Source organism: Chamaea fasciata, unplaced genomic scaffold, assembly GCF_029207755.1.
Source record: "Chamaea fasciata isolate MVZ Bird 193981 ecotype frontalis unplaced genomic scaffold, bChaFas1.0.hap1 SCAF_3, whole genome shotgun sequence".
Taxonomy (NCBI): Eukaryota; Metazoa; Chordata; class Aves; order Passeriformes; family Sylviidae; genus Chamaea; species Chamaea fasciata.
Genome location: NW_027094088.1, coordinates 212987 through 226786, shown reverse-complemented (window position 1 = coordinate 226786; position 13800 = coordinate 212987). Strand labels below are relative to the sequence as shown.

Sequence of the window (13800 nt, the reverse complement as noted above, 5' to 3'; positions counted from 1 at the left end):
CCAGACCCTCCCTGCAACATCCTGGTGCCTTCTCCCTGTCCCCATCAGAGCGTCCTCGTCAGACCCCACCTGCTGTTGATCCATAGATGGAGGTTCCCATCTGACTTGTGAGTGGAATGTCACACCAGCTTCCACAGGGCTGCTGTGCTCCCCAATCCCTTGTAGGACGTGTCTCCTAGCCAAGGTTTCCCCCCCCCAAAGCAGTCCCTTGGGGCCAGGGTGGTAACTGAGGGGATTTGTTGTGACAAGATGGACGTGCTTATGCCAAGGCAGCCCCAGCACAACCCTGGCCACCCCCAGCCACTCAGATAAGGGAGAACAGGGCTACCAGGCCCCCACAATGTTCCTCCACTGGCTGGAGCCCCCTGCACTGAGGACTTGCTCAGTGGCAGCATTCCACAGGGACTCCAGGGAATCTCTAGCCCTGTAGCAGCTCATCCTGCAGGTCCCAGGGATTACGACACCCACAGTTGGACCTCATGCCAAGGTTCCTGTCACTCCAGGTATACGATTGAGAGATGATTGGCAGTTGCCATGTGAGCTCTCTGTGCTCACCCAACCACTTGTATTCCCGAGCACTGGTTCATGGCGCTGAGTTGGAGAGGCAAAGGAAGTGTGCAAACCAAAGTGAGGTGAGGGAGCTGGTTTTCCCCAAGAGGTCGTCTTTACTTCTCAGTATTCTCAGATCCCTCTCTCACAGTGCTGCTGGAGCACCAAGCACAGAGCCAGCAGTAAACTGGATTGGGCCATGGTACCAAGCTGGAGGGGATGAAAGGGTTTGATGCTGCAGCCTTTAGTCCATTCTCAGGCTGGGCAGCCCCAAGTGCTGCCTAAGGGGAAGGCAGTGTGATGTGGAGATTCACCAGCAAGCACTTTCTGGAACAAAGCACATAGCAAACCCAGTCTGGCCTGCTGATGCAGGAGAGGAGCCAAATGGGGAGGGAAGTTCTGTGTTGATGGATGTCAGCAGCAGCACTGAATCCCCTTGGTTTGAAATCCTGCCTTGAGTAGAAAACTCTTGTGAATGGGACAGCTGATGGCCTGGCCTGTATAAAAGCAGTCTAGTTATCTGAATACTTTTAAGTATTGTTTTTCTCCCCTGTCACTCATTGGGTATTTATTACTCATTCATAAATGGAAGTACAGCAGATCTACATTTTTCACACAGTTTTGACCTCTGTTTCAGGTGTGGCCAGATGTGAGCAGATCTGACAAAGATTCACATTCCAGAATAGCTCAGGTACTCAGCTCCTTCAAACCTGCTGCAGTTCCTGTTGCTTTGGACACGGGGTCCATGCTGATCTGTTAAAGTGGTACCTGACCAACTGCATATTAGCTTTATTTCATCCTTGGTCCAAGCCTCCCTCTAAGCTTGCTGTTCTGCAGATGGAGCTGAATGGGCTTAGAAGCCTGCTAGAACAGCCACCTGGGAGCACATCCAATTTAATCTGCAGGCAGAAATGTAGCTGAAAATGATCAAAAGATTTTAGTAAAATCTGGGTTAATTGTGACTTGGGAGATTTCTAACACAGACCAGCACGTACTTAGCTCTGTGATGGTGTTTCTGCCTGGTCCTGACTTCCTTTGTGGAGTCAGATATCAACTATGTGCACACCATGTCAGAAGACCATTGGGAAGGACAGTTAGGAGCAGATCAGTGATACAGTGATAACCAAGTGACAGTCTTGGATTCCACAACTTTACTATTCTTCTTTTTAGGTCATAAGGGAAAAACAGGGGGATGAGCAATTGAGAAACATAACACCTCGTTGTGTAAGTCTTTCATATATTGACAGGAATCAAAGTTGAGGTCAATAAGTAACTGCTGGTAGCAGTTAAGAATAGAAATAGATGTGGAAAGTTGGGGGGGTGGGGTTTGGGATTTTTTTGGTTTTTTGTTTGGGGTTTTTTTGGGGGAGGGGGGTTTGTGCTGTAGTTCTTTCAGCAGAAATCTCAACCCACTACTGGCAGTGCTCATCAGTGCCTGCCATTACACTAGCACAGAAGACCCTTAATCCAGGCCAAGATTTGCAGATATTCAGCAGGTGCCAATTACCTGCTAAAATCTCCTGCAGGGCAGTGAGATTGCCTGGCTGATCTGGGAGGCTTTGCCAGGAGGCTTGGCTGTAGCAGGGAATGACTTCTTCTGCCCTGACAGCCACAAGCCTTTGGAAGCTGCCACACAGAGGTGGCATTTCCAGCTCACAGTCACCAGGCTTCTCCTGAGCTGGGAATGCAAGCATTCCTGTTTGGACTCCATAATGCCAGAGGGCCCTAAGAATGGAGAGAGACACAGTGAATGCAGGAAGCAATTCTGCGACCTGTCTTTTATCCAGCACCAGCTTTTCCTGGCACACTCAAAAGACTTAAGAATTGCTGCAACCCCCCTTGATTCTCAAAGAGTCAACAGCCTGATGCCAGCCTTCATTCACTTGTTCAGAAAGTCATAGGTAGAACAAGTAGGCATTGAAAAAATCTCCGGGACTCTTTTCACCTCTCCTCATCTCTTTTTCAGGCAAGAAAGGAGATTTGGGCTTGTGCTTGGGTTCAGCAACCCATCTGAAGGGATCAGTCTGGATTGTGCTGCTGCTGGCCATGGTTTTCTCTGAGGAAAAAGGCAGCCAAAATTTGAAAGTGGAGTGAGTTTTGGTGAATCATGAGCAAAACAAAACTTGCTGACAGAAAAGGAAGATCAGCCTTGGTGGAAGAGAACCAGAGGAGGGTTCCCAGATTTCAAGGTCTGCAAATGAAGCAGGTAAGCCTTAAAGTAAAATAATTTAAATTCATGCTTTCTTTTTTTTTTTTCTTTTTTTTTTTTTTTTTTTTTTTTTTTTTTTTTTGACAGCTCGTTTGTTTCGTGAAGTGCATTCCTCTGAAATCGTGAAAGGGGTAGGACTTGGATTTAAGCAAACTTTGATAGAAAACTTGAGCAAGCCTTGAGCAAACCAAGTGAAAGCTGAAGTGCTCTCCGTGCCCCTGTCTAGCGCCAGGTGGCACACGTGCTGCTGCTTGGAATTTAGGGCTTGGGCAAACCGAAAGCCAGTCAAAACGCAAGGAAGCAATATCGAACTACAGCAGCCATGCCCTAATGCCAACTTTACGAGGAAATTTAAATTGTATTTATTCTTGCTTGTTACCTATAAAACACAGTAGAAAAGTTCAGCAGCGTCAGAAAACCTCAGACAAAAATCACGCACGAAAAAGTGCCTGGTGATATTTTTAGAACAGAAAAACACCCCATTTGTTTCTACCACTGCCAGAAGAAGCTTCATAGCATACAGAGTTATTTCAAGTTTTTAATCTTGAACACGGAATGTGCTTTGTCTACCCAAACGCTGGGAGTGAGTAGAGTTGGTGCTCAGGTAGTTTGGTGCTTCTTAAGAATGCCCAGACCATGCCACTCTGAGTTTTCACACTCCATGCTGGGAGGCCGGACCAAGCTCTCTAAAAGAATTAGTTTCTTCATGCCAGAAGAGAGCATGTCTCTGCTATGGACAAGTAATAAGCTCTGTGTTATCTGCTGTAAAACCTTGCTGCCCATTGTTGAGGGTTTGCACCATGAAGTCGGGGTGAAATCTGGTCCCTAGATTAATGTGGAGGAAGAAGTGTTCTGATACCAAATCCTGGAATTTCACGTTATGTAATGATGGTGCTCGCAGGGCTGCCAAGCAAAAAATGGATGTGTACCCCACGGAGAGACACCCCATTCTGAGCAGAGGGGACAGGGTTATGACAGCTGTGTGTATGGTGGTGTGCCAGGGCACGGCGTGTTTGCCACTCGCCCACGAGCACAAGTCTGCCGTGCCGTGCTCGCTTTGCGCTCAGCGTCCGGGTGCGTGGTGGTGGACACCAGCTGTAGATACGACAGCGTGCGTGCGTGCCGAGAGTTGCTTTTTATGTTAAAGTGCCTGGCGGTACCTGGGCACCCCTGTTGTGGCGGTGAGGATGTCAGCAGGGGCGCACCGCTGCCTGCTCATCCGTGCAGGCGATATCCCCACGGAGGAGAGTGCTGGGTCTCTCTCTCAGGCGCAGGCGTGTCTCTCGGGGTGTCCCGAGGCGCAGGGCGCTCTCGGGGGTGCGGGATGCGGCGCTCCCGGAGCCGCCCCGCCGGGGCAGCCCCTCCCCGCAGGCGGTCTCTGTCTGTGTCGCTCGCTCGCTCGTTCGCTCACGCTCTCCCGGCCGGGGCGGGCGCGGCGGGGACAGCGGCGCAGGGCTGTGTTCCCATGGCGCTGGCGGCCGCCCGAGCGCGGGCTCTGCGCGCCCTCAGCCGCCCGCGCCCCCCGGGCCGGGTCCCGGCGGCGGCGCGGAGCTGCTGCCGCCAGGCGGGAGCCCCCGGGGCGCTGCCGCCCGGCGGGTACCGGGCCTGGCTGGAGCGGGCGGCCCGCGACCCCGCGGGCTTCTGGGCGGACGTGGCGCGGGGGTGGCTCCGCTGGGACAGTCCCTTCCACACGGCCTGGCAGCCCGGCGCGCCCGCTGGTTCCGCCCGCTGGTTCCTCGGCGGCCGCCTCAACGTCTCGGGTAAGGCGTCCCGGCCGCGCATCCCCGGCGGGGCCGCCCGCTGCTGCTGCCGCCGCCGCGCCGGGCGGGACGCGTCCCGCGGGGCCGACTTCAGCCGGCGGCCCGTCTTCGGGGCTGAAAACGAGCATTTCGGTTGGGTGGCGCTGGGAGGAAACAAGCCGGGAATTGCGAAATGCTGGAAGGGGGGAGAAAATCCGAAGCCGTGATAACCCCTGGCTAAGCCTCTTGCTCGAGCGCTGCCTGGCGGGCGCTGCCCTTCGACCTGCGGAGATCGGCCGCAGCCCCGTCCCTGGGATGCCCACCTTGGGCTCTGCCCGCTGCCGGCGCCAGGTGCTGCCCGGCCCCGTGGCGGCTCAGGCTGATCCACAGGTGGGGAACGGTTGGTCCCAGGTGTTGTTGTTGGTTTTGTTGGGTTTTTTTGTTTGTTTGTTTTTGTTTTTGTTTTTTTTTTAACGAGGATCTTGGTCTTTTCCTCCAGTTTCACCACTCAACATGAAACAAGAGTAAATTTAACGTGCCTGCCCTGACTACCTTTGAGTTTTGTCCATGCCATATCTGCCTTGAAGGCTCCTCTGTGCTGCGGCCCGTGCTTCATCCAGTGGTAGTGAGGCCCAGCCCCATCCAGGGTATCACTCAGTGGTCCTCTCTTTTAACAGGCATGAACATTTCTGACCTTCATTTCCCGTTCCTCAGGGAGGGCTCCGGTTCAATAGTGCAGTAACTGTAACATCTCTGAGCACGTGTTTGGGGTTTTTTTTGTTTGTTTGTTTGTTGTTTTTCTTTTTTTTTTTGATCGCCAAATGAGGAAACCCTCCTCAGATCTTCTGAGAACATAAGAGAGAGTCTCCTCCCAGGGGTTGATGCCCAGCAGTGGATCCCAAGCTTATGGAGATGTGTGCACAGCCCTGTGTCCAGCACCCAACAATCAGAAGATTTTAGCCAAAATTTTGTTTTCATAAATTCCTGTTGAAATGAACGTCTTGTCTGAGCACAGCCTATCAGGGATCTATTTCTTTCCTCTATAGAGTGGGATCAACACTTACTTCTAGGTCCTGTGTCAGATCTTTGATATCCAGATATTGCTTGGCCTTGGGCCTGGTTCCTCAGCAGACAGAAAATGCCACATGGTTTTCTTTGCATACATAAAAGGAAATCATAGACCTTTGAAACAGATGCACAGAATTAATCAGGTTTGCTGTTGGTGGTTTTCTTTTCAAGCGTGATGAAGGCAGTACTTTGTCACAGCCAAGCGGTTGTTTTTCAGTTAGGAGACTCTTGATTTTGTCCTTTCACCTCTTGATTTGAACACTGGCTGCAGAAATAGGGCAACAGTTCAGGTCCCTGATCCGGAACATCCTGTGTGCACATCTTCCAGCACAGCTGAACCATCAGCAACTGAGTCATCTGATGCTCTTTGCTTGGGGGCCTTTGCAGTAGGATTCTGGGGACCTGTGAGTTTCAGGGCTTCTGGATACCTGGCACTGTAACTCCTGACCAGGAGAATAACCTGGCAAACTACTGCATTTCCCACCAGGACACATTCCTGGGAGCTTGTCTTACTGAGACCAATTGTTTCTGAGCAGCCAAGGAAGCAAGAAAATGTATGGAGAAACCACTAGGGTGTAGTAGTAAGGGGAAGGTCACTAAATTCTATTTTGTAAAATGAGCAAAAGGCTCTTGTAAGCCTAAGATCAGGAAGGAGACGATAGCATTTGGCTCCGGTTCACCTGCTGGTTCTTACTGAGCACAGAGCTAAAGCTCCCACTTGGCTCAGCCAGGGCTTTCTGACGCAGAAATTCCCTCTGAAGGCTGGTGTGGCTGCTCACAAGTAAGAAAAGTTGCTTGGGCAATGAATGCCACTTCATGTGATTCACTGTAGCGTGGCACATTATGTGAGAGTGTAGCTGCGAGGAGCTTGGAGGTGAGAGATGCTACTTGTTGTGGACCCAGCCACAGCAATGAACACAGGTAGAGGAAACCAGTGTATAACTGCTTAAAGCATTCCCCACTAGAGCTTTTGTCCTCTTGTATCAAATTAGGATGGCTTAAGAAATGGCTTTGTCTCTTTATACTACTGCTGCAGGGTTTTGCATTAAAAAAGACTTAAAGACTTTCAACAGCTAAAGAATGCTTTTTCAAATTTTTGAGACTAACACTTGGTCTTGTAATGAAATGTGTTAAATCTGAGGGATTTATTTCTCTGTGCACCTTTAGGGGCTCATTCCCAGTCTGTGTGGTGGTGTGATGGTGCGATCGCAGAACAGCCAAAGCTACTACAGCACGCAGCTTTTTTCAATTTATCTGGAAAAATGAAATCCTTTCCCATCAGTATTAATATTTCCAGGAAATATAATCTGATCTCTGCCAATTTTTAAGAAGGTTTTCTCTGCGTTATCCAGCAGTGTCCCTGACTAGTTTCCTATTGAAATAAAGTAACTGCCTTTGAAAGATTATAATGAAGTAAATATGTGTCATATAGGCTTGGAATTAATACTTAACAAGGATGTTCTCTAACTATCAGGGAAGTTGCTTCTGAACATGCAGGCAGGTTTCTTTTGTGGATTCTGTAAATTTCTTCAGGTTGGGTGCTCTCCCTAAGTCCTCCACTTCAAGTTGCTGAGGGGGAGAGATGCACATTTAAAAGGAAATTTTACGCCTTTAAATTTTAGGAGGTGGAATACACAGCCTGAGACACGTTAATTTTTCCTGTGGGTCTGATAATTTGTAGATGTTTAAACTTTGATTTTGCCATGGATCCTACAGTTTTAGATATTTTCAATTAGCTGAGGTTCAGCTCTTTCTTATACCCTGGAATAAAAATGTTTCACATGAGCTTTAATTAGAAAATGCAAATGGTGCAGTGCTAAATATGCCAGCTGGGAAAGACTGTCCGAGTTCTGTAGTGAAATGCTGCTCTGGGGGGCAAAAACATCAAAAGGGTGTCTTGTCTTTGTGCTGCTGGGAGCAGGGGAAGGATTTGGACTGGCTTAAGTTTAGCCAGTGGAGCTAAGCTGAGCTGAATTGGCCATGGCCTCTCTTGGGTTTGCATCTCTAAGGTCACTGTGCCAATTAAGTGTAGCATTTGTTGTATAGCTTTACTAGAGCTGGAAATGCTGTCAGTTCCTCTGTTATACTCTGTGTGCCTAGCAACCCAAAAACTGATGTTTCATCTTCCACTTGCTTGCTGTTGCTCTTGGCCAAGCTAGGTTTACAAAGCACCTTTCTTATGATCAGGCTTTGTTTAAACCTTTGGGGTTTTTTTACAGTAAATTGCTTGGATCAGCACGTCGAAAAGTCTCCAAACAGAGTGGCTTTGATCTGGGAGAGAGACGAACCCGGCACTGCAGTGCATGTCACATACAGGTATGGCACATTCTCACTATGCCTGGCAGTGTGGGGGAACAGGAAATGGGGTTTTTTCACCTGACAGTTTCCTTTTTGCTTGCTGGAGATATGCACGGGAAAATTTCTGTGAGTCGCTTCTGGTTTTCTCTTGGTGCAAACATCTTGTGCTGATGGCCAAGAGCTTGATACTGAGCCCTGATACTGGCTGGAGGGGATTTTAAGCTCCCCATGTTTCTCTTTCCCGTCCTTGGTGCAGTTTAGAGCAACCTTGAGGCTGCTCTGGGTGATGCTGACTTGTAATTGATGCTATAGATTGAAAGGTTTGCTAGAATATGGCATATTTCTATTCTCCTTGGTATGTGCCCTCATTCAGGAGACAAGGCCTGCCTTTCACATCATCTCTGTCTCTAGTGAGATTTAAATGTTTCCCAGACTTGTACATTCCTCAGTGCATGTTTTAGGGAGACAAGTGTTGGAGCTGCTGAATCTCAGGGAGCCAGATGTTTGTTCTGCTAGGTCAGAAAGTGAAGGAGATGAAGAATGTCCTAACATCAGACCTTTACAGGATGTTTTCTGGAACTTGTTGGGATTCCTAGAGCTCCTTGGGTCTGAATAGGTTCTGGTGGTCTGATTCATCTCCAAAATTTATTAAAGGTCCTGGAAACATTATTCTTTGGAGTGAGGAAAATGGTCAGCAGGGAGGAATGGGTGTAAAAATAACTTTGAGAGGTTAGTGCTCCATGCAACAGAAGTAAACACTATCTGGTATAAATCTGTGAAAGCAGCGCATTGGTTTTAATCTTGGTGTTGCCATTTGGCAGGGTGTTTGGGCCTGTTATTATATAAATATGTTTAATGAACCAGGTAGCTGGGCTAAGTGCTTTTGCATTTTGCCATTGTGGTGGTAAACATGGAGATGGCTTCTCCCAGAGTTCATGTATGGTATGTTTTTGTCGCAGGTTTCTGCACTTTTACCTCTTTCTTTTTGCCACAGGCATGGAAACTAGGGGTAGGAAAGAGGTGACAATTGTGCTCAGATCAACCTGATAAGAGAAGCAGCCCAACAGACAGCACATTCTCATTGAAAGTAACTCTAACCTCCCCATTAGGCTGCTACTTGAAATGTACTGAGCTGCTGCAGACACTCCAACATCTTATCTGCAATCTCTGGAGATAAGGGACAGCCTTTCTGAACAGCAGCAGGACTGGTTGTTTTCCTGGCCATGCCAAAATGCATTTGGAAGAAAGTAAATTTTCAGCCTGTGCAACTGTGATTGCTGTGACATGAAGACAAGTAACCCATATCTGAAAACTGGACCCTTCTTTGTGCAGGCTTACTTTAGTAACTGGTACCAGAAAGGAGAACATCCAAGTGAAAGACGCATTGGCGATCTCTATTTTCTGCCTGTATTTGTGAGCCATGTGTCCGTTTCTGCCTAATACTCTGGGAGGGACGTGACTGCATTTGAGTTTCTCAAGAGACTTTGGTCCTACCACGTGGTAAAACAGGTCACTTGGTTCTCTGCTTATCTCATTAAGGCAGGAATAGCTTTGTTGAAAACAGCAATACTCTGTGAGTATTTTGCCTTTTCTGTGGTCTTTGGGCTGCATTTTTGCAGATTTGGAATGGGACAGGAAGCTTTTCCCATGGGGTGTTGGCAGTGACTTCCCTTTGAGACAGAGTTTAGTTGAAAATCTTTTGCAGTAGCGCCTTATTTGAGCTAGAAGTTTTGTGATGGAAAGCATATCAGAGAAGGAAGTGGCCCAAGAGCTGGGATGCAGGTTGATCAGTCCTTGGGGAGACTTCTGTAGCACATCAGCCTCGGCATGAAGAGGGAATGAGAGGGATGCTGGACTTGTCTTGGCAGAAAAGAGATGCCCCTTTCCTTAGGATCGGGATGCCCTGTTAATGGCCTAGAGGCCTTAGAGTAAGGACTTAGCACTCTGAGAAGCCAAAGACTTCAATGTGGGCACTGCCTTATGGACCAGCTTTGAGTAAGGTCGTGGATTCAGCTGGGAGAGAGCTGTCCAGGGCTTACATGCAGCATATTGCAAGGCAGCAGTTTTTTGCATTGTCTGCTTTGCAAAGCTTGCTGCCTGAGCCTCTTCTCCTCAGAGATAAGCCCTGGGCGGCATAAGGAAAGGTGCAGCTGCTGGCCTAGGTCCTCTGCCTTCTCCTCTGAGGAGTTGTCAGGGACAAGAAAATAGCTGAGTGTTGGCCTTGTTCCCAACACAGCCTGCAAAGAGAGAAGGTGGCTGTGCAGGAAAAGGGCTGGAACGGGCTTTCTCCTCCCTGAGGAAGGGAAAAACCTTCATCAGTGGGATGTCCTCCATGCACTGGCAGGAAACACAGCTGCACTGGAAAGTGCTGTCCCAGCTAATTCATCCTTGGCAGAAATAAAAGCCTCAATTTGCCTCTGCTGTGGGCAAAGAGCTGGTGGGCTGTGCTATCAGTCAGCCCACATCCCCGTGCACACTTGTTAGCAAGGTGGGTTGTATTTGTGCAGCAGAGTTCAAGTGCTGCATGCTAGGGGAAGAATTCAAACGTCTGCTGGTGGGCAAAGATACCCAAAGCCACTGGGTAGGTGAAACACTTTGGTTTTGCACCAAGAGATGATGGCTGCCCTTACAAGCTCAGCTGTGATGATCTTTTTCACTGCTGAGTTTTGTCCTGTCTCTCTAGCTGATGCAACTCAGCCCTTCAGGGAAAAAAGTTCACTGGCCATTCTTGCGTTTTCCTCCCTGTGGGTTTCATTTCTATCAAACAGAAATTTAGCTGAGTTTCAAATTATCTCTGGTTTTGAATGGGAAGGCAAGAGACTTGGTTTTTCACTGCTTGGTAACAACAGGGAATAAAACCCTCTTGGGCTTTGGTGGCTGCGGTCAGCACAGTGGGGACGGGTCATGCAAATCAGTTGTCAAGAACCTCTCGGGCCCTCCAGAGGCTAAGCCACCAAAAACTCATTGGTAGGGCAGTGGCTTAGCAGCACTGTGGTGCTGTGAGCTGACAGCTGAATTTATTGTCAGAAGGGTCCGACCAGACCAGGAGTGTTTTGTCCTGCTCCGTGGGTATTGTCAGGGCTCAGGGCCTTTGAAACCTTGCAGAGGAATTCCCCAGTGCATTGCTGAGCTGGGTTTTTAAGGATACTGTGTCTTATAAAAGCAGGTAGAGTTGGTGGCCAGAGCTGTTGGGTTGCGGCCTCTCTTAAATTCAACAACAGGAAGTGTTGAAGACTAAAGTTACGCCAGCCCTCCCCCTGCCTGACATGGAGTTATTTATTCTCTCTGGTGTTCCCTGGTTTACCATGGTCTCTACAATTTATCCACCTGTTACCCAGTGGATCTGCAAAGTCCCATGGCTGTTGTCAGTGGGAGCAATGGGAAATGGGCAGCAGCATGCATTAGCTAACCTGTTTTTCAAAAGGGTTGCAGGTCTCAAAAGAATGGTGATCACTTTGGTGCAGAAAATGTTGCTGCCAGAGGGAAAGTTCAAAATGCAAAATACAAAGCAGGGAGAGAGGAAAGCTAAAGGACCAGAAATCAAGGTCCTAGGTAGATGGGAGAGAAGTGGTTGGACATTTTTCAAGAGCAACGTGACAGCTATGTCTTTAAAAAGCCAATGGATTTCTCCGCCTGAGCTAAAATAGATGAAATTGTGTTAGAGATCACAATGAAGACAGTAGCTGGAAGCCATGATGGTACTTAACCATTGACAGCAAAACTCTTTTTTACATTTCCAGAGCTGCCTTTGTAAGTTGAGGGTGCAAGTAAATCTTGCCCAGGCTTTCAGCTTTCCCCATCCAAGACAGCTCGTGGATTTTTCACCTTCTCACCTGAAAAAGGTTACAAGGGGTTTCCCTTGTCTCAGGTTCAGGATGTCTGCAGGAAGGCTGGGCAGTTGTGCTCTAATGCCCGGTTTGGACACTTGGCCTGAATTTTCAAACCATTTCAGCCTAATCCAGACTATGGCTCCAGGAAATAAACTGATTGCTGCAAGAAATACTCAACCCAGCTTTTGTGCCATGACAGCGGAGAACATGGCTTGGGCTAAGGCTCTAAACCAGGTACTGTTGAAGCCTGGATGTGGCATTGAATGTATTTTAAAAAAGTCTAGAATAATTTTGCAAAAGGCTGCTTCCCAAAGAATGTCCTGATGCATTTTTTTTAAAATGTAAAAGGAACTGGCTTCCTTTGTTTAGACAGCTGTACTCTGTCTTGCTGTGGCAAAAGGTAACATCAGACTTCTGCAAAGCATCCCTGAAATGCGTCAGAGAAGTGCCAGGTGGTGCTGATGGGTTTTACAGAAGTTGTTCCAGACACTGTGCTGAGCAATGGGCTCTGGAAACACAGGCACAACTGTACCTGGGGAGGGATGTGGGGGAAATGTCAGTTCCTGAACGGTGACGTAAGGACAGGGAGAGGAGTGCTGTCTGTTAGACTAAACAGAAGGACTGGCCTGAACAATGATCTGCTGGCTCTGTTGGAGGGCCAGCCTTGTGGGTCTTGTGCTTAGAAGTGATGCTGTGGTAGCTGAGGAGATGCCTGCATAGCGAGTGATGAGTCCGGAAGACAACGGGCTCAAAGCCTTTTCTGTTGGCAAAATGGCATACACCTTAGATACAGAGACACAGGAGTTGTTAGTTTTAGCCCTTAACACTCTGATCTTACTCAAATTCTTACTCAAATTCTACCTCATACAGGGAGTAACACATCCTGTCGGTTACCGCCGAAACCCACATTTTGGGTGGGTCCACGTGCCTCTTACTGGTCCTTTGTCAGTGCTCATTAATGCCTCTGTCGTCTTCGTGGCTTGCTTTGTTCTAAATGCACAGACTGGATCAACTGCTCTTTCTCCTTTGCAAATGGTCTCCCCTTCTGGGCCCAGCTGGTTGCTGCTTCCCCATTTCTCCACTCTGCTCTGACGCTTTCCCCACTGGAGCAGTGTTCTGCTCTCCAGTTTGTTCCCTTATTTGCTCTCAGCTCTTACCATTTGGTTCTGCAGAGGATCCTCGGACTGTTGTGCCATGAACTCGTCTGTCTCTGTCAGGAGGGGCTGGGCACTTCCTTTCGCTTGCAGCACATTTTCTTCTCCTGCGGTGGCTCTGCTGAGATCCTCCTGCTGTCTGCCCTGCTTGCACAGAGGGGGCTGAGTGCTCCAGGACGCTCCGTGTGCCCCACGGCTTCGTTCCTCTCTGGTGGTTATTCCTGCCTCCCTCTGCTGAGTGCGGTGCCCCGCTCTCAGTGGCTGCACTGAAATCCTTGGGAATGCAGGCAGCTGGTGGATGTGCCGTGCTGCCAACTCACCTCCTGGCCAACATTCCATGCCATTGCCTCGGTGTCAGGGGTGGGGCACTGCTGGGTTTGAGGGTTTCGGTTGCTCTTGACTCTTGACCCTGTGTGATGGAGGAACTACGATGCCAGGCGTGGCAGTAGTAGCAGATGGGGAGGGTGACGATGGCTGTGGTTTCCTCTTGCACAGTTCTCATTCCTCCCCAGGATGTGTCTGGATTGAGAACTGGCAGTGTGTAACACTGGCATGTACCAACTGCCTGCCTGTTAGCTAACAAAATGTGTTTGAAGGAGTGAGGGAGTCAAGAGGAGGATTCCTGACGCAGTATTTCTGCTAACTCCCTTTCTTGAACTGGAAAGCAAGCCTGACTTGCTGTCACAGGAGGCAGAAAATAATACCTGATGCTCAGGGATTCGTGGATTTCTTTGTTGGAGTTCTTGGCTTCACCTTTTCCTCGCCTTTGTGTCCATTCCCCCGTGTGCTGCAGCTCCGAGGCACCTCCAAGCCCTTTCTATTCCAGCATTTCAGCATAGAAAGAAGAGGCAAATAGATCCTCTAAAGACTGATAACGACTGCATAAAGACTGATCCACGTTGTCTATCGCCTTACTTACACACGATCATTAGGCAAATGTTAAATGGGGGCTA

The 13800-nt window shown here is 48.8% G+C and overlaps 1 protein-coding gene across 1 annotated transcript in view; it reads left to right on the top strand.

The window, feature by feature from the left end:
- The first annotated feature begins 4223 nt into the window (after positions 1-4223).
- Positions 4224-13800, top strand: part of ACSS1 (acyl-CoA synthetase short chain family member 1) — a 31283-nt gene continuing 21706 nt past the window's right edge. Inside the window, exons 1-2 of the mRNA XM_066177598.1 lie at positions 4224-4518; positions 7785-7881. Coding sequence (XP_066033695.1) covers positions 4224-4518; positions 7785-7881 — 392 coding nt within the window. The remainder of the gene's footprint in view (positions 4519-7784; positions 7882-13800) is intronic.